This window comes from Trichosurus vulpecula, chromosome 1 (assembly GCF_011100635.1).
Source record: "Trichosurus vulpecula isolate mTriVul1 chromosome 1, mTriVul1.pri, whole genome shotgun sequence".
NCBI classification, from domain to species: domain Eukaryota; kingdom Metazoa; phylum Chordata; class Mammalia; order Diprotodontia; family Phalangeridae; genus Trichosurus; species Trichosurus vulpecula.
This window is the reverse complement of record NC_050573.1, coordinates 564,602,633-564,622,437: the sequence shown is the minus strand read 5'-3', so window position 1 is coordinate 564,622,437 and position 19,805 is coordinate 564,602,633. Positions and strand designations below refer to the sequence as shown.

The following is a 19,805-nucleotide window of genomic DNA, read 5'->3' as shown; positions in this document are numbered from 1 at the left end:
ATCTTCTTGTATATAATCATATTTTTCCTTTGACTTGGGAGATTGTATGTATGCATGTTTGTGTATATGTAAGTTTTTTTTAGCACTCACAGCCCTGTTCTTCAAGTGGATGCTGAGGCTTACTTGGTTCTGACACTGAACTGCCTCTCCATTTTGTAAACACCTTGGCCTCTATTGTGCATCCCTTAATTGCTTTCTTTTCAATCTGTATGGCTGTGGTAAGGACGACAGAGAGAAAAGCAGCATTGGGGCCATGATAGACTGTCTCAACTCCACTCATTCAGGGTCCTTTCATTTTGCCAGGAGTAACTTAAAAAGTCCATTTTTTAAACTCTCTATGGAAAAGCGTGGTCGAGAATGAGGGAAACACTTCAACAGTGTATGAAAGGAAAGAGTAAGCAATCAGCTGAATAAGGGGCCAGCTACTAAACACAAAGGGATTTTCTTTTTAAATTCTGATGTTCTTTCACTTCCCCTCCATCTTCAATTAAATTAGCCACTGGAAGAAGAGGACTTTTAGGAGCAAAAAATATGTTCACAATGACCTGAGCCTCAAAGTAGTTTAGTGGTATAGTATAGTAGGGGGCCTGGATTGACTCAGGGACTAAATCTGTGATTTCACTGGTATCAGTAACTTCCAGATAATGAAACCGTATACCATATGTAGGGCAGCACCTTCTCTAAGTTTTTAGAGGGTTAGAATGATGCCTACCATCTAAGTGGTACAGTACATAGAATATTTGACTTGGAGTCTGGAAGACCTGAGTTCAAATCCTGCCTCAGACACTCATTAGCTGTATACCCAGGGAAAAATCTCTTGGCTTTCTTAAGATTCAATTTTTCATTGGTAAAATGGGGATAATAAGAGCACCTATTTCATAGGGCTGATGTGGAGATGAAAGGAAATAGCATGTGTAAATGGCTTTGCAAACCTTAAGCACTTTATAAATGCTAGTTATTCTCATTAGAGACATTTAGGATTTCTTTTAGTTGTAAATAATTTAATTAATTTTAGTAAATATTTCTGATCTTTTAGTGTTATTGTTTAGGTAAGTTTTACCATTAGGAAAAAAGTGAAGCCTCTAAAAATTCAGTTCAAGGCCAAAAATTTTCCTTGGATAAACTCCATTTAATACTGCCATATGCTCTTCCTTCTCATAGACTTGATTCTTTCTCCTGTTCTCCAAAAATCGTCAACTACCACTGATTTAAATATCTGTCTAGATCATTAATATTGTATCAGTGCATGAAAACAAAACAGACTGGTGTTGTCAGTCTATTTATCACACCTATTTTTAATACATAACTTTTTATTTATTTATTTATTCTTATGACTCACCATTTCCTTTATTTGTACAAAACACTGAATAATCATACCGTGGCTGGGAAAAATGGTGGTTTAGGATTTAAACAAGTCCTTCTGTCTGGTAGCATCTATTTTGAAGGCTTGGGACTAGCAGCTTTAGCTCCAGCATCTTTGGGTTTGGCCTCAACAGGCTTGGGGTAAGTAGGCTTAGCAGCCTTGAAATCACTGGGCTTTGTGGCCTTAGAATTGGACTTGGTTGCCTTGGGACCAGACTTGGCAGCCTTGGAATCAGACTTGGAGGCCTTAGCGTCAGATTTGGTGGCCTTGGGGCCAGATTTGGCAACCTTGGCAGCAACCTTGGAGGCCTTGGGGTCAGTGGGCTTGGCAGCCTTGGGATCAGTGGTTCTGGCAACCTTAGAGTCAGGCTTCGTGATGCTGGGACCCGAATGTTTGATGCCGATTCTAGGACCTGGATGCTTGGTGGCCTTCTTGTGGCCAGCATGCTGGGCACTGGCCTTGGGGATCTTGGGTCTGAGGAGCTTGGCCTTGGAAGCCTTGGTGCTCAGACCTTAGTGGCTTTGGCGTTGTTGGCCTGCATCTTCTTCAGTGCCTTCTTGTTATGTTTCTTGGCAAAGCACATGTTTCTCAAAAACTTGGGGTCAGCCCCTTTTGTATCTCTGTGACCTAGGTTTCTTGATGCCATTTCTATATCATTTTCGTGATTGGTCGTGGGTGGTACGTTTCTTAGACTTGTCCATTTTTACACCACAGTCTGTGCTAACAGGTACTCCACCGACTGGAAGAGGCCAAAGCGAGAGAGAGAACAAAAGCTATTTATTTATTTTTAACAGTCAGTTAAAGATATTTTTTTGAGTTCCAATTTTCTCCTCTCCTCTACCATCGCCCATTGACAAGGCAAGCAAAAATGGTATCAATTATACATGTGAAGTCCTGCAAAACATATTTTTTGTATTTGCCAAGGTACCAAAAAAAGCAAGAAAATTAAAGAAAGTGAAAAAAATATGCCTTAGTCTCCACTGAGTTCATCAGTTCTTTCTCTGGAGGTGACAAACATTTTTCATCATGGGTTTTTTGGAATTGTCTTGAGTAGCTAGAGTAGCTAAGTCTTTCACAGTTGATAATTATTGTATTGATATTGCATGTATGAGATTCTCCTGGATCTGCTAACTTCAATTTCTGTCAGTTCATATAAGTCTTCCCAGGTTTTTCTTTAAACTGTTCTCCTCATTATTTCATATAGCAAAATAGTGGGAGCCGTTGCCAGTCATCCTGACCTATGTCTTGCCGCTGAACTCCAATGACTCTGGAGGAGAGAGTGAGGCTGATGATGTTGCACAGTTCTGCCTCACTTAAATCCAGTTCACTTGCAAGTCAAGACATTACTCTTCTGATGTCATTGGTCCTGTTTGAGAAGGAAGGACAAACAACAATCTGTGAGTAATAGTAGCTCCCTCCTCCAGTTGTCTGGGACCCAACTGGCCAGTTCCAGTTGGACAATGCTGCTATTTCCTCCTCCTTTTCTTCCTTTTCCTATCTTTTCCCTCTGTCCATGTTGGAGTCATACCCTTACATATGGGTGCTCTGTCCAAAGGAATATAAATTTTGATTGTATTTGGTGTGCAAGGTATCCTGAGTTTTGGAGGCTAGATTTTTTTTCTTCCTACTTATTTACTCTATCTTTTTTTTTTTTTTAGAAAAAACTGGGACAATTAATTCTTTTGTCTCATGTAGTTTTCATTTATGATTTCTTGAAATATAGCTCTGGAAAACCAGGCTTGATCAAGTCCATTGAGATTCAGACGGAACCACTTGACCATGCCTTTAAACACAGATTGTTCTGCTTCTCACTGATTGGTCAATAATAGGTCCCAGCCCAAGCCTGACTTGCTCATTGTTTGGGTTTTCATGGCTCAGAGTGAGTGTAAATAGCAATTATTTCTTGTCTGCTCAGAAACTCTGAGTCTTCTCCCAGACTGTTTCTTTTGTGAAGACAAAATAGGCCATCTTTTGCCTCAATTCTTACCTAGGCTTCAATTACTAAATGGGTGTTGCCTCAGACAAACTGAGACCTGGGCTTAGTTTAAAAATCCAAGGTGTCCCACTGCATCCTTGGGCATCAGCAGTCATTTTGAACTATGTCTTACTACTGGACTTAGCTGACTCTAGAGGAGATAGTGAAGCCAATGACTTTGCACAGCTCTGCCTCACTTATATCCAATTCACTTGCAAGCCCAGGCATCACTCTCTTGATGTCATTGGTCCTGTTTGAGAAAGAAGACCGTACAACAGCAGCAGCAGCACAATAGCATCCCATCACAATCATACACCAAAACCTATCCAGCCATTCCCTAATTGGTGGACATTCCTTCTCCTTCCAATTCTTTGGAAAGAGCTGTTAGAAACATTTTCCCCCTTTTACTTTGATCTTTTTGGGATACAGACCTAGCAGTGGTATTGCTGGGCCAAGGAATACACAGTTTTATAGCCCTTTGAAAGTAGTTACAAATTGTTCCCCAGAAGAGTTAGACCAGTTCACAACTCCAGTAAGAGTTCATTAGGGTACTTATTTTTTTTTCTCCCATATCACTTCCAGCATTTATCATTTTCCCTTTCTGTCCTATTAGCCAATTTGATAAGTGTGAGGGTTGTAACTCAGAGTTGTTTTAATTTGCATTTCTTTAATCAGTAGTGATTTAGAGCATTTTTTCATGTGAGTATTAAAAGTTTTTCTTTCTTCTTTTGAAAACTGCCCTTCATATCCTTTAATCATTTATCAGTTTGGGGATGATCCTTATTTTTATAAATTTGGCTAAGTTGCCTATGTATTTGGGAAATGAGGACTTCATCAGAGAACTTGCTATAAAAATTCTTTCCTAGTTTCCCATTTTCCTTCTAATTCTTGATGCATTGATTTTGTTTGATTAAAGTCTTTTTTAATTTTATGTAATAAAATTATCCATTTTACTTCCCATGATCCTCTTTATCTATCCATAGATATGACAAATAAAGTATGATAGTTTTGTTTCCTGGTTGCCTGTTTTTATTCCTTCTACTTATTTTTCTTGTCTTATTGCTATAGATAACATTTCTAATACAATATTGAATAATATTGGTGAAAATGGACATTCTTGCTTCACTTACAATCTTTTTGGGAAGTCTTCTAGCTTACCTGTGTTTAGAGATGATGCTTAATAATGGTTTTAGATAGGTACTCCTTATTATTGTAAGAAATAGCTGATTTCATTCTTAGGTTTTTAATAAGAATGGTTATCATATTTTGTCAAAAGGTTATTCTGCATCTATTGAGATAATCATGTGATTTTTCTTGCTTTTGTTATTGACATGGTAAATTTTGCTTATAGTTTTCCTAATATTTGACTTGTCCTTCATTCCTGGCATAAATTCTACCTGATCACAGTGTATGATCATTTTGACATGTTGCTGTAATCCCTTGCTAGTACTTTATTTAACTTTTTTCATCAATATTCATTAGGAAGTTGTCTTGTTGTTTTCCTTCTCTGTTTTTACTATTCCAGGTTTTGGTATGAAAACTGTATTTATATCATAAAAGGAATTTGGTAGAACTTTTTTTTGTTCAGTTATTTCAGTTGTGTCTGTCTTTTCATTAATCTTTTGTGGGTTTTCTTGGCAAAGATTCTTGGCAAAGAATGGTATGCCATTTCCTTTTCCAGCTCACTTTACATATGAGGAAACTGAGGCAAACAGGGGTAAGTGACTTTCCCAAAGTGACAAAGCTAATTAGTGTCAGATTTGAACTCAGTTCTTCCTGACTCTAGGCCCAGACCTCTTTTTACTGCACCATCTAGCTACCCACTTCTTCTTTACTTATTTTTTTAAAACAGTTTAAATAATATTAAAATAAATTGTTCCTTAAATATTTTATATATTTCATTCCTAAACCCATCTGTTGCTTAGGACTTTTTCTTAGCAATCTCATTAATGGTTTGCTCCATTTTTTTCCTAAGAAAATATTACTTAAATATGATATTTTGTCTTTTGTTAATTTGGGCAATTTATACTTTTATATTCATCCATTTCACTTGGATTGTCAGTTTTGCAGGCCTATAATTGGGCAAAATTGCCCTAATAATTGCTTTGATTTCATCTTCATTGATGTTGTATTCGACATTTTTTGGGGTTCTAGTAATTTGATTTCCTTCTTTTTTAAAAAAAAAATCAAATTAACCAATGGGTTTTTTTTTCAATTTTATTGTATTTTTCATGAAATTGACTCCTAGTTTGATTTATTAGTTAACTTTTTTACTTATAATTTTATACATTTCTTCTTTGATATTCAGGATGTCCATTTTGGTGTTTAACATAATTTGTTCTTTTTATAGTTTTTTTTTACTTGAATGTGCAATTCACTGATCTGCTCTTTCTTTCTTTTATTAATGTACTTGTTTAGAGATATAGCATTTCCCCTAGATATTACTTTGCCTGAATAAGACAGATTTTGATATTTTCTCTCATTGTTGTCATTATTTTTATTGAAATTATTCATTGCTTCTATGACTTGTTCCTTGACCCACTAATTCTTTAGGATCAAATTATTTATTTATTTATTTATTGTTAGGTAAGTTTTGGCCCGTTTATTGAAGTATACTATCGTACAGTTCACTTTTCACTGGTCTGTTCTAGCACACTTCTAATGATATCAGACTCAATGGATCAATGACAGCCAGTGTACATACTCTGTAGTACTTCCCACATGCTGTACCCAATTCAACATTATTGCCACTGTAGTGATGTATGCCAGTTTTGGCCAACATAGTGTAATATTCAATCTCTGATTTCCTCAAGGCTGGGAAGTTGTTGGCTAAGATGACCAATTTGACTTTGCCTTTTTGGATCATTTTCAGGGTCTGTTTTATAGCCTAGCATGTATTTGCCACTTTTCATGACCAGCTGGAGCCTTGAGTTGATGGACTCCAGTGACTTTTTCATCTCCTTTGCAGCCATCATCTTCCTGCCTGTGGTGCAGAAGGACCCTCGGCTAGAGACCTGCTGCCAAGATCAAGATTAGATTATTGACTTTCCAATTAATTTTTAATCTAAGTTTTCATGGCCCTTTATTGGATGTATTTTTATTGCATTATGACCAGAAAAGGGAGAATGTAATATTTCTGCATTTATATATTGTTTGTGAGCTTTTTATCCCCTAATCTATGGTAATTTTTTTTGAAGATTCTATATACAACAAAGGATAAAGGTATTCTCCTTAGTATTCCTATTCATTTTTTTTCCAGAGGTCAATCATATCTACCTTTTCTAAAGTTTTATTCATTTCCTTAACTTCTTTCTTATTTTATGCCTGGATTTATCTAGTTCCAAGAGGGGAAATTTGAGGTCCTCCACTAGTACTGTTTTACTTTCTATTTCTTCCTATAATTCATTTAAGATTTTTTAAAAATAATTTTGATGCTATACCATTTGGTGTATATAAGCTTAATATTGATATTGCTTCATTGTATACAGTACCTTTTAACCAGTTCCCCTGCTTATCATTTTTAATTAGGTCCATTTTTTGCTTTTGCTTTGTCTGAGATCATGATTGCTACTTTTGACTTTTTTACTTCATCTGAAGCATAATAGATTCTGCCCCAACCTTTTATTTTAATTCTGCATGTTTCTGTTTCAGTTGTGTTTTGTGTTTCTAACCCATTTTGCTATTTTCTTTCATTTTATGGACAAGCTTTCATTCACATTCCCAGTTATGAGGACTAATTGTATATTTCCTTTTGTCCTGTTTTCTTGTGATTATCCTTCTCTTTCTTTTTAACCTGTCCTTCTTCAAAGGTCTGTTTCTTGCTTTTGACCACTGCCTCCCTCTTATATTTTTCTTTATTTGAACCAATTCAAATGAGAGTGAGGTTGAAATATTGCCTGCCCCATACCATTTTCTCTTCCACTGTTAAAACTCTTCCATTTGTGCATCTTTTATGTGAGATAATTTTTCCCCATTCTTCCTCTCCCTTCCCCCTACTCCCAGTGCATCTCTCTCTCATCCCTCCAGTTATTTTTCAGATTATCCCAATGTAAATGACTCATAGCTGTGCCCTCTGTCTATGCAGATTCCTTTTAACTCACCTAACAATGATAAAAGTCCTAGGAATTCCATGTCATCTTTCCACACAGGTATATAAATTGTTTAACTTCCTTGTGTCTCTTATGATTTCTCTTTCATGTTTACCTTTTTATGCTTCTCTCGAGTCTTGGATTTGAATGTCAAATTTTCTATTCATTTCTTATCTCTTCATGAAGAATCCTTGAAAATTCTCTATTTCATTAAATATGCTCAATTTTGCTTGACTGAAATTCTAGTTCCTTTGTATTCTGGAACATCATATCCCAAGGTCTCTGTTCCTTTAAGGTGGTAGCTGCTAAATCTTGCTTGATCCTGATCATAGCTCCATAGTATTTGAATGTTCCTTTCTGGCTGCTTCTAATATTTTTCTTTGACCCAAGAGCTCTGAAATTTGACTATACTATTCCTGGGAGTTTTCATTTTGGGATCTTTTTTCAGGATCTGAATTTTTTTGCCTCTTTATTAAGGTGTTACTTGCCATTTCATAATTTTATGGCATTGCTCTAATTTCTTTCCTCAATTTCCCTCTACTATTTTTATTTTATTTTAAAAAATGTTTTTGTCCAATTTGCATTTTTCATTTTGAGGCTTTGCTTATAGCTGTCTTGATGTGGTTATCTTCTTCCTAGTTTGTGTCATGATCTTCACTATGACCATGATAGATTTTTATGATCTCCTTCTTTTTATTGTTTGTTCATTTTTTCAGTCCATTCCTTGTCTTTGAATTTAGTATTGAAGTTTGACTCTCCTTACTTGGGTGGAAAGTGGGTCATTGTTTTGAGCATCAAACTTTTTGGCACCCTGTTTTCATATCTAGTTCTGGAGATCTGGAAGTTTTTTGTGCCTCCAAGGTGGTATGATCCTGGAAGATGTGTGGTCAGTGCTCTCCTGATCTGTGTTCAGGTCCTTACTCAGGAGTGGCTCCTGACCATTGTAGCTGAAACTTCTAGTTCTCCTCAGGGCCCCTCCTCTCTTTTGACCACAAACTCCCCTCTGCACCCTGGGTATGTGACCCATTTACTAAAGCACTCCTGGTCCTGTTCTCAGTGCTAGGTTCTCTTGTAATCCCTTTCTGATTAGTTTGCCAATTCCTTTTACTTTCTCTTGGATGAGAGCTTGAGAAACTGCTGCTGCTTTTGTAGCTGCTGTTTCCAAACCTCATAGCTGGTGTTTCTGCCATATAAGCTGCAGGTGAACCACCACCATGGTGACATGAATCTCTTCTTCCAATCTTTTAAATTGTCTTGGGTTGGAAAAAAAATATCTCACTGAGACTTTTTTTTGACTCTGCCACTTCAGAATTTGATTTTAAGCATTATTTTAAAGGTATTTGACAGGAAATGTTTGGAGAACTGCACTATAAACTTCCTTTCTCTGATATCATCCACCAACTGAATTTTTAAAGTAGTAAAGGTCAAACTTGTTTAAAGCAAATTTTGTAATTTAAAGTTCTGATTTAAAAAAAAAAACAATTAGGAAGTGATTAGCTATTCACTTAAAATATTCTGTATTTGACATTAATATTTATTACTGTATCCCTTCCAATTGCAATTCCTAGTGTATTATAAGATGTTGTTTATATATGTGTACACACACACACACACACACACACACATATATTTACATATAGTTAACAGTTTTTAAGAAAGTGGCTATAATATAAAAAAGGCATTCTTATAAAATTATTTATCCTCAGTGATTAGTATTATTACAATGTACAAATAAATGATTCAATGTACAAATGTACAAATAGTTCATTCATCTATGCCTGGCAATCATTTATTTAATCTCTAATTGATTGCTTTATAGGTTCTCTTTAGAAGCCATTCCAAAGAGTCTCCATGCCTCTCAAGTTTTCAACTTCACTTCCATTCCCATCTCTCTCAGCATTTATATTTGCCAGCATCTTTACTGAAAACTGTAGACTAATATCTCTAAAGAGTATTGATGAAAAATATTAAGCAAAATGTTAGCCAAGATAATATAAGAATACATATTTAAAAAAAAGATTGTATGCTATGGCTAGATTGGACTTATATTAAGAATGTTAAGTTTTTTCAATATTAGGAAAAACTATAAACATAATGGACCATATGTAATGGTAATCAGGGCAGGATTTTTTGCTTCTCTTCTCTTTTGGGGTGCTAAGGCCATCAAGTGCCTTTAATGAGTCTGGCTCTTTCTCAGCACTAAGGTAATCTGGAGTCATTAATTGGAAACAATGTATATGGTGTGGTACTAGTGATTGACTAACTTTCCAACACCCTGGTAGTTATTGAAGAATTACCTTTAGATTAAAGAACTAACTTTCCCACACCCTAAATGCAAAGTTGGTCCCAGCCCTCAGGGCCCTGAACAGGTATATGTACTGGAAGTTCAGCATTTGATTTTGGGGGGTACACTCAATGAAAAAGTGATGAGACTCTGGGCAAGCCATTGAAACAGTACCCCCCCCCCCCGCCCCTGCCAGCTTTGATAACCCAGTCATTGGTGCTTCTCTGGTAACTGATAGACTGGTTTGTGTTATTTTCTCTGTTTATACTGTATGCTTGTAATTTCTGCTTGTGTTTTTCCCTGAAATTCAAGGTGCTGATCTTTCCCCCTGAATTAAGTTTAACTAAAGTGAGGTTGTTAACCCCATAAAGTTACTTTTCTTAGAAAAGCAGATCAAAGAACCTATGTTGGCAGCCCTTCTGTGTGTTCTTGTTGCTGGTCTTACATAGCCACAGTAGCTGCTAACAAGATTATTGTTATACCATATTAACAGCAAATGAAATATAAATGACAAAAATATCTCAATAGATGACAATAAAGCTTTTGATAACACACAAATTTATGTTTAAAGCACAAAAAAACGCATATGCATTAATGAACTCTTCTTCAGAACAGTAGTTGTTGGCATTTTATTTTGTTCTGCAAAACCTTTCAACAACAACAAAATATAATCTGAATACCCAGAGTAATTTAATGTAATATTTATGATATTATTTCATATAAATTTAGTGCATAAAATAATTACCCTAAACATTTATGCATCCCAAAAGATCCAAATTGAAATTTACATTGGTCAATTATAATTATAATATAAAAATTTATTCTTCTTGTAGCTGTGAAAATTAAATTTAAATTATAAAACTCTAATTATAAAATAATTTGAAATATCCAGGACATTCTGTAAAATTTAAAAGAAGTAATCCTATACAGCTTTTCACAGGCTGACTACTATCTGAAAGACTTCCCATATTCTACATTTTGTTGACTATAATTATTATTTTAAATGAAACAAGTATAGAAGTTTTTTAACATAATAATTACAAACAGTTTTGATGTTGGACTTTCTTCTTTGAGCAATAATTGGCAGCATTTGCTTTAACATTGGACAGTCTTAAATCTCATTTCACATGAACTTTATTTCTATATTTTGATTTAAAACAAGAATAAGGTGAAAACACACAAATATATGGTGAATAATGGTAAGAGAATTTTACAAGCTCTCTTGCTGAAGGACATAATTTCTTTTTTTTTTAACTAGTCACCTACACAATCAATGAAAATGAATAACTCTTTCCATTATAAAATACTCACTTTCCTTCTAGCTAATGACAACTACTGTATTACTATATTTCATTGCATAATCATCTCAGATTTTATGCCTTTTTTATAAATTAATTTATTTTTAGTTTTCAACATTCACTTCCTTGTCCCACCCCTCTTCCTTCCCCACCATGGCATGTAATCCAATATAGGCTTTACATATACATTCTTATTAAACATATTTTCACATTAGTCATGTTGTAGAGAAGAATTAGAATGAATGAGAGGAACCATGCAAAAGAAACAAAATAAAACAAAACAAAACAAAAAGGTAAATAGTATGTTTTGATCAGCATTCTGGCACCATATTTCTTTCTCTGGGTGTGGACAGAATTCTCCATTATCAGTCTTTCAGGGTTGTTTTTAGGTTCTTGCATTGCTGAGAAGGGTTAAGTCTATCAAAATCAGTCATCACACAATGTGACTGTTACTGTGTACAACATTCTTTTGGTTCTGCTCACTTCACTCAGCATCAGTTCATATAAGTCTTTCCAGGTTTTTTCTGAAGCCCACCTGCTCATCATTTCTTATAACCCAATAGTACTCCATTACATTCATATACCACAACTTGTTCAGCTATTCCCCAATTGATGGGTGTCTCCTCAATTTTCAGTTCTTGGCCACCACAAAAAGACCTGCTATGAATATTTTTGTACATATGGGTTCTTTTCCCATTTTTATGCTCTCTTTGGGACACAGGCCTAGAAGTGGTATTGCTGGGTCAAAGGGTACACATAGTTTTATAACCCTTTGGGCATAGTACCAAATGGCTCTACAGAATGGTTGGATCAGTTCACAACTCCACCAACAATGAATTAGTATTTCAATTTTCCCCCATCTTCTCCAGCATTTATAATTCTTCTGTTTGTCATGTTAGCTAATCTGCTAGGTGTGATGTGGTACCTAAGAATTGTTTTGATTTGCATTTCTCTAATTAATAGTGATTTAAAGCATTTTTATATGACTATACATAGCTTTAATTTCTTCCTCTGAAAACTGCCTGTTCATACCCTTTAACCATTTATTAATTGGGGAATGACTTCTATTCTTATAAATTTGACACCGTTTTCAATATATTTTACAAATGAGGACTTTATCAGAGACACTGGTTGTAAAAAATTCTTTCCCTATTTTCTGCTCCCCTCCTAATCTTGACTGCATTGGCTTTGTTTGTGCAAAACACTTTTCAATTTAATGTAATCAAAATTATCCATTTTGCATTTCATAATGTTTTCTATCTCTTGTTTGGCCATAAATTCCTCCATTCTCCGTAAAGCTTACAGGTAAGCTATTCCTTCTCTCCTAATTTGCTTATAGAATCAGCCTATATATCTAAATTGTGTACCTATTTGGACTTTATTTTGGTATATGGTGTAAGATGTTGGTCTATGCACAATTTCTGGCACACAATTTTCTGGTTTTCCCAGCAGTTTTTCTCAAATAGTGAGTTCTCATCCCAGAAGCTGGAGCCTTTGGGTTTATCAAACAGTAGATTACTGTCATCATGGCCTACTATGTCTTGTGAACCTAACCTGTTCCTCTAATCCACCACTCTATTTCTTAGCCAGTGCCAAGTAGTTTTGATGATTGCTGCTTTATAATACAATTTAAGATCTGGGATGACTAGGCCACATTTCCTAGCATTTCTTTTCATTAATTCTCTTGATATTCTGAACCTTTTGTTCTTCCAGATGAATTTTGTTATTGTTTTTTCTAAGTCTATAAAGTAATTTTTTAGCAGTTTGATTGGTATGGCACCGAATAAGTAAATGAATTTAGGTAGAATTGTCATTTTTGTTATATTAGCTCAGCCTAAACAAGAGCAACTGATGTTTTTCCAGTTATTTAGATCTGAATTTATTTGTGTGAAAAGTGTTTTGTAATTGTGTTCATATAGTTCCCGGGTTTGTTTTGGCAGGTAAGCTCCCAAATATTTTATAATGTCTATAGTAACTTTAAATGGAATTTCTCTATCTCTTGCTTTGGAGCTTTGTTCGTAATATACAAAAATGCCAATGATTTATATGAGTTTATTTTATATTCTGCAACTTTGCTAAAGTTGTTTATTATTTCAAATACTTTTATAAATTGATTTGCTTAGTATATCATCATATTAACGTAAAGAGCGATAGCTTAGTTTCTTCTTTGCCTATTCTAATTTCTTCAACTTTTTTTTCTTCTCTTATTGCTAAAGCTAACATTCCTAGTACTGTATTGAATAACAGTAGCAATAATGGTCATCTTTGTTCACCTCCAGTCTTATTGGAAATGCTTCTGGCTTTTCTGGATTTTGGTAGATTCTACTTACTATTTTAAGGAAGGCTCCATTTATTCCTATGCTTTCTAGTGTTTTTAATAGGAATGGGTGTTGTATTTTGTCAAAAGCTTTTTCTACATCTATTGAGATAATCTTATAGTTTCTGTTAGTTTTGTTGTTGATATGATTAATTATGAAGCTAGTTTTCCTAATATTGAAGCAGTCCTGCATTCCTGGTATAAATCCTACCTGATCATAGTATATTATACTCATGATAGGTTGCTGCAATCTCTTTGCTAATATTTTATTTAAAATTTTTGCATCTATATTCATTAGGGAAATTGGTCTTTAAATTTCTTTCTCTGTTTTGACTCTTCCCAGTTTAGGTATCAGTATCTGTATTTCTATCATAAAAAGAATTTGATAGGACTCCTTTGCCTGTTTTCCCAAATTGTCTATAAAGTATGGGAATTAATTGTTCTTTAAATGTTTGATTGGATTTACTTGTAAATCTATGTGGCCCTGGAGATTTTTTTCCTAGGGAGTTCATTGATAGCTTGGCCAATTTATTTTCCTGATGTGGGATTATTTAAGTATTTTACTTCCTCTTCTGCTAATCTGGGCAATTTATATTTTTGTAAATATTCATCCATTGCGCTAAGATTGCCACGTTTATTGGCATACTGTTGGGCAAAATAGTTCCTAATTATTGTTTTAATTTCCTCTTCATTGGTGGTGAGTTCATCTTTTTCATTTTTGATACTTTTAATTTGGTTTTCTTCTTTCTTTTTTAAAATCAAATTAACCAAAAGTTTGTTTATTTTTTATAAAGCCAGCTCTTAGTTTTATTTATTGGTTCAATAGTTTTAATAATGTCAATTTTATTAATCTCACCTTTGGTTTTCAATATTTCTATTTTGGTATTTAATTGGGAATTTTTAATTTGTTCTTTTTCTAGCTTTTTAGTTGCATGTCCAAATTATTGATCTCCTTTCTCTCTACTTTATTCATGTAAACATTCAGAGATATAAAACTTCCCCTAAGAACTACTTTTGCTGCATTCCATATGTTTAGGTATGCTGCCTCATTGTTGTCATTCTTTCAGATGAAGTTATTGATTGTTTCTATGATTTGTTGTTTGACCCACTCATTCTTTAAGATTGAATTATTTAATTTCCAATTAATTTTTAGTCTATGTTACCGTGGCCTTTTATTACATATAATTTTTATTGCATCATGATCTGAAAAGGATATATTTAATATTTCTTGTATTCTGCATTGGATAGTGGGGTTTTCATGCTCTAGTACATTCTCAATTTTTGAGTAGGTATCATGTACAGCTGAAAAAAAGGTATATTCCTTTCTATCCTCATTCAATTTTTCCCAGAGGTCAACCATATCCAACTTTTGTAAAATTCTATTCACCTCCTCAATTTCTTTCTTGTTTATTTTGTGGTTAGATTTATCTAGTTCAGAGAGGGGGAGGTTGAGGTCCCCCACTAGAATAGTTTTGCTATCTATTTCTTCCTTAAATTTCATTAACTTCTCCTCCAAGAATCTGGATGCTATACCACTTGGAGTATATATGTTTAGTAATGACATTACTTCATTGTCTATGGTGCCTTTTAGCAGGATATAGTTTCCTTCCTTATTTCTTTTATTAGATGTATTTTTGCTTTTTCATTGTCTGAGATTAGGATTGCTAGACCTGTCTTTTTTTTTTTACTTCAGCTGAAGTATAATGTTTTCTACTCCAGCCTTTTATCTTTAGCCTGTGTGTACTCCTGTTTCAAATGTGTTTCTTGTAAACAACATATTGTAGGATTATGGATTTTAATCCATTCTGTTATCTGCTTCTGTTTTATGGGAGAGTTCATCCCATTCACATTCACAGTTATGATTACTATCTGTGTCTTCCTTTCCCTCCTATTTTCCTCCTTGTATATGCTCTTATTTCTCCCTTCTCAGTTTGTCTCCTCAAGAGAGTTTTGCTTTTGACCACTGCCTCCCTCAATCTTCTCTCTTTTCTATCAGCCCTCTTCCTTTTCTTTCCCTTTTCTCTTACTACTTCTTCCCTCCCTTCTAACTACCCTTCCTCTTTCTTTCCCCTTTCTCCTTCCATTGCCTGCAGGGCAAGTTAGATTTCTGTATCTAACTGAATATGTTATTCCCTCCTTGAACCAAATCCAAGGAGAGTGAAATTCAAACAATGCTCATCTCCCTCCCTGCTTTCCCTCTATTGTAATATGTTTTTTGCTTTTTTTGTGTGATGTAATTTACCTTTTTGTGCCTCCTCCTTACCTCTTCTTCCATTACAATCCCCCTTTACCCCTTAATTATGGTTTTTATCTTCACATCAGTTAATTTATACCCACACCCTCTGTCTATGTATATTCCTTTTAAAAGTTGTAATAAAGATACAATTCTCAAGATTTACAAGTATCATCTTCCCATTTAGGGATGTACACAGTTTGCCCTTACTAAATAATATGGTTTATTGTTCTTTCTTGTTTACCTTTTTATTCCTCTCTTGAGTCTTGTATATGAAGATCAAATTTTCAATTGAGCTCTGGTCCTTTCATCAGGAAAGTCTGGAAGTCCCCTATTTCATTGAATATCCATCTCCTCCCCTGAAAGATTATTCTCAGTTTTGCTGGGTTGTTGATCCTTGGTTGTAATCCAAGCTCTTTTGCCTTGCAGAATATCATACTCCAAGCCACCTGATCTTTTAACGTTAATCTTTTAAAACTTAAAACTTTTAGAAGTTTTAACTTTTAAACTTTTAAAACTTTTAAATTTAATCTTTTAAAATGTAGAAGCTGCAAGGTCCTGTGTGATCCTGATGGTAGTTCCACAGTATTTGAATTGTTTCTTTCTGGCTGCTTGCAGTATTTTCTCCTTAAACTGATAATTCTGGAATTTGGCTATAACGTTCCTTAGCATTTTCAATTTGAGATCTCTTTCAGGAGGTGATTGGTGGGTAGTTTCAATGACAATTTTAGGCTCTGGTTCTAGTACTTTGGGGTAGTATTCCTTGATGAATTCTTGGAAAATCCTGTCCAGGCTGTTTTTTTTTCATCATGGCTTTTAGGTGGACCAATAGTTCTTAAATTATCTCTCCTGGATCTATTTTCTGGGTCAGTTGTTTTTCAAATGTGGTATTTTACATTTTCTTCTATTTTTTCATTATTTTGATTTTATTTGACTGATGTCTTGATGCTTCCACTTGCCCAATTCTAATATTTAATGAATTGTTTTTTTCAGTTAGATTTTGTACCTCCTTTTCTATTTGTCCAGTTCTACTTTTGAAGGAGTTGTTTTCTTCAGTGTACTTTTGTTCATTTTGTCAATTGTATTTTTAAAGGAATTGTTCAATTTTTTTTTCTACCTCTCTAATTTGACTTTTAAAATCCTTGAGCTCTTCCAAGAAGACATTTTGGGCTTGAGACCAGTTCATATTGCCCTTCGAGATTTCAGATGTGGGAATAGTGACAATGCTGTCCTCCTCTGAATTGACCTCCCCTGGCCCCATAATAAGAATCTATGGTCTTGAATTTTCTATATTGCTTCTTGCTCATGGTATTCACCCTTTTCCTCTCTGCTCCTGGGGCACAGAGGGAACTGTCCCACACTTCTTGTTTTGGGAGGTAAAGGCCTGGTTATTTGCTTTGTGTGCTGGGGCCTCTGGTTCTGGCAGCTGGAGGCTGGAGAAGATGTAGTTTACCTGGTGCTGAACTGGAGCTGGTGGTAGTGGCTGGTGTGTGCCAATGCCAGGTGAGGTCTGACTGCATTTCCCCCAAGTTACACTGAAGCTTGAGGATTGAGGTGTGGGGTAGAGGGTGGCCTGGCTGCTGGAGGTTGCCTCCTCTCCCTGGGCTGCACTAGAGCATGCATAAGCTCAGCTGCTGGTGGACACCTTTGTGCTGCACAAGTTGTGGTTCTTGACACTGGTGTCTGCTGGTTACTCTGTGTGAAGACATGTGGGGGTGTCATGGTGCTGGCTTTTGTGTGCTCCACCACCCTGGAGTTCAGGATCACTCACTAGTTTTCTGAGGTGGGACTTGCCACTGGCTATCTGGGACACCTCCTGTCCTGTACTTCTCCCCTTCAGCCAGAGGAAGGGGACCTTTCCTGTTAATCTCCCCAGCCTCAGAAGCACAAAAACCAAAACAAAACAAAACAAAAAAAAAAACAAACTGCTGCCCCCATGTTTCTGCTGGCTGCACTGTCCCAGGATTTTTCCTGGGATAGGATTTTCTGGGTTTTTCAAGGTCAGTAAGGGAGAATGAGAGTGACTTACTGCTTACTCCATCCTCTTGGCTCCCAGAAGTCTGCCAATTTTTTTTTTTTGCAAAAAAGTGGGTGCCACTATTATGTGAAGCTTAAAATTTGTAGCAGTATTACTTAAAAATCATTTGTTACTAAACTGCATTGCTGGTAGACAAACTGTATAGTTTAGCTAGTACAGAAAGATTCAAGTCTTACCATATCACTTGACTTACTAATGGCAGCTGTGCCTGCCCACTTTCTCCCCCTGTGCCTACAGCTCTTCATTGGGTTGAGTGACAATATCGTTAGTGCTGCAGTCTTCTAAACAAACCATGCAAGTCAGGTTTTGGAAATATACTGACAGTGTGTGTGCACTAAGAATTCCATGCTTGTGGCTCTCAATGTGTGACAGATAAATGCTTATCCATATGCCAATGGTGAATACATTGCTGCTTTGTTTACCTTTTAAACAGCATGATGAACAGAATTATACCACATGACAATTATGAAATTAACATTTATAAACCATTTTTTGTACTAAAAAAACAGGGTGTGATGATTATGTGGTGGAGATGATTATATGGTGAAATATAGTAAATGATGTATGTGTTTAAAGTTCAATTGAATATATTAATTGATTTTAACAGTATATTCATTTTTTAAGAGAAGAATTTCTCTAGATACGATCTTTTTTCTTCTACCATAGCTACACTCTCACAGAAATCCTACTGAATGACTGACTAATGTCAACCAATTCATTTGTAAATCTGTCAGTACCCTACAATATTACTTTTGTGAGAAAAAAGATATTCTTAATACCTAAACTATGAAGGACTAAGCAGAAGAGAATTATAGTCTAATATTCATTTATGTTATCGATTCAAATAAAATCACGTAAAACAAACTATGGGAATTAATCAAAGACAACAAGCTGGATTCAAACCACAAATGCAAGAACTGATCAACATCAGGAAAATAATCAAAATATTTAATCACATAAGAAACAAATCATCCCAAATTACAGGATCATCTCAATAGATGGGGAAAGAGCTTTTGACAAAGTACAACACTCATTTACAAAAAGAAAGAAAGAAGAAAGAAAGAAAGAAAGAAAGAAAGAAAGAAAGAAAGAAAAAAGAAAGAAAGAAAGAGAGAAAGGAAGGAAGGAAGGAAGAAAAAAGAAAGAAAAAGAAAGAAAGAAAGAAAGACAGAAAGAAAGAAAGAAAAGAAGGAAGAAGAGAAGAAAGGAAAACTAATGAACAAAAAGACTAATCCTATCATGTAGAGGCATAGATATTCCCCTTTTTTATTTTCATAAAAAGTATCTAAGACCAAAAAGAGGCATCATATGCAACAAAGATATGCTAGAACTTTTCTTTAAAAATATGTCATTAAGTAAAGGATATTCACTCTATCCAATCTTATTTGATGTACTTTTGAAAATGCTAGCAATAAAAATAAGAAAAGAATAAATTAAAGTAATAAATGTTGCTAGAAGGTGGATAAAATTACATTTGTTGATGATATGATGGTTTAACCAAGAAAATCCTTGAGAGGGTAAAGATACTATTGAGACAATTAGCAACTTCAATAATGTTGCACTCTAAAAAATAAATCCTTAAAAATCAACAACATTACCATATATAAATAACAAAATCCATGAGGCAATATTAGAAAGAGAAATATCATTCCAAGTAGCTATAACATTTATAGAATATCAGGGGATCAATCTACCAAAGCACACACAAGATTTGTATGGTTTCAATTACAAAGTGCTCCTTAAAGAAATAAAGAATGATTTAAACGGTTGGAGAAGTATTCAGTAGTCATGTTTGGCAGTGACAATGTAATGAAAAATGACAATTATATCTAAGTTAATTTACAATTTTAATACTATACCAATCAAATCATCAAAGGAATACATTACAGAACTCAATAAAATAATATCAAAATTCATTTAGAAAAATAAAAGATCTAGAATACCAAGGGAAATCACAAAAAGAGGTAGAAATGAAGGGGAAGTAATGTAACTTCCAGACCTCAAACTATATTACAAAGCAGCAGTCATAATAACCATCTCCATTGGTTAAAAAAGGGAGAGCTAGATCAATGGAACAGAATGAACAAGGGAGAATAAAAAACAATGGAACTGAATAACTCAGTTTTTGATAAAGTGGAAAACACAGATTACCTAGAAAAACACTCACTATTTAATAAAAATTCCTGGGTAAATTGGAAAGTACCATGGC

The 19,805-nt window shown here is 34.8% G+C and overlaps 1 protein-coding gene across 1 annotated transcript; it reads right to left on the bottom strand.

Moving 5' to 3' along the window:
- Nucleotides 1-1,434: 1,434 nt before the first annotated feature.
- Nucleotides 1,435-17,280, bottom strand: LOC118841928 (histone H1.4-like). Its single transcript, XM_036749630.1, has 2 exons — nt 17,093-17,280; nt 1,435-1,837 (listed from the first exon to the last, which is right to left on the bottom strand). The coding sequence occupies exons 1-2, from the start codon at nt 17,278-17,280 to the stop codon at nt 1,435-1,437; spliced, it is 591 nt and encodes a 196-aa protein (XP_036605525.1).
- Between the last annotated feature and the right edge of the window lie 2,525 nt (nt 17,281-19,805).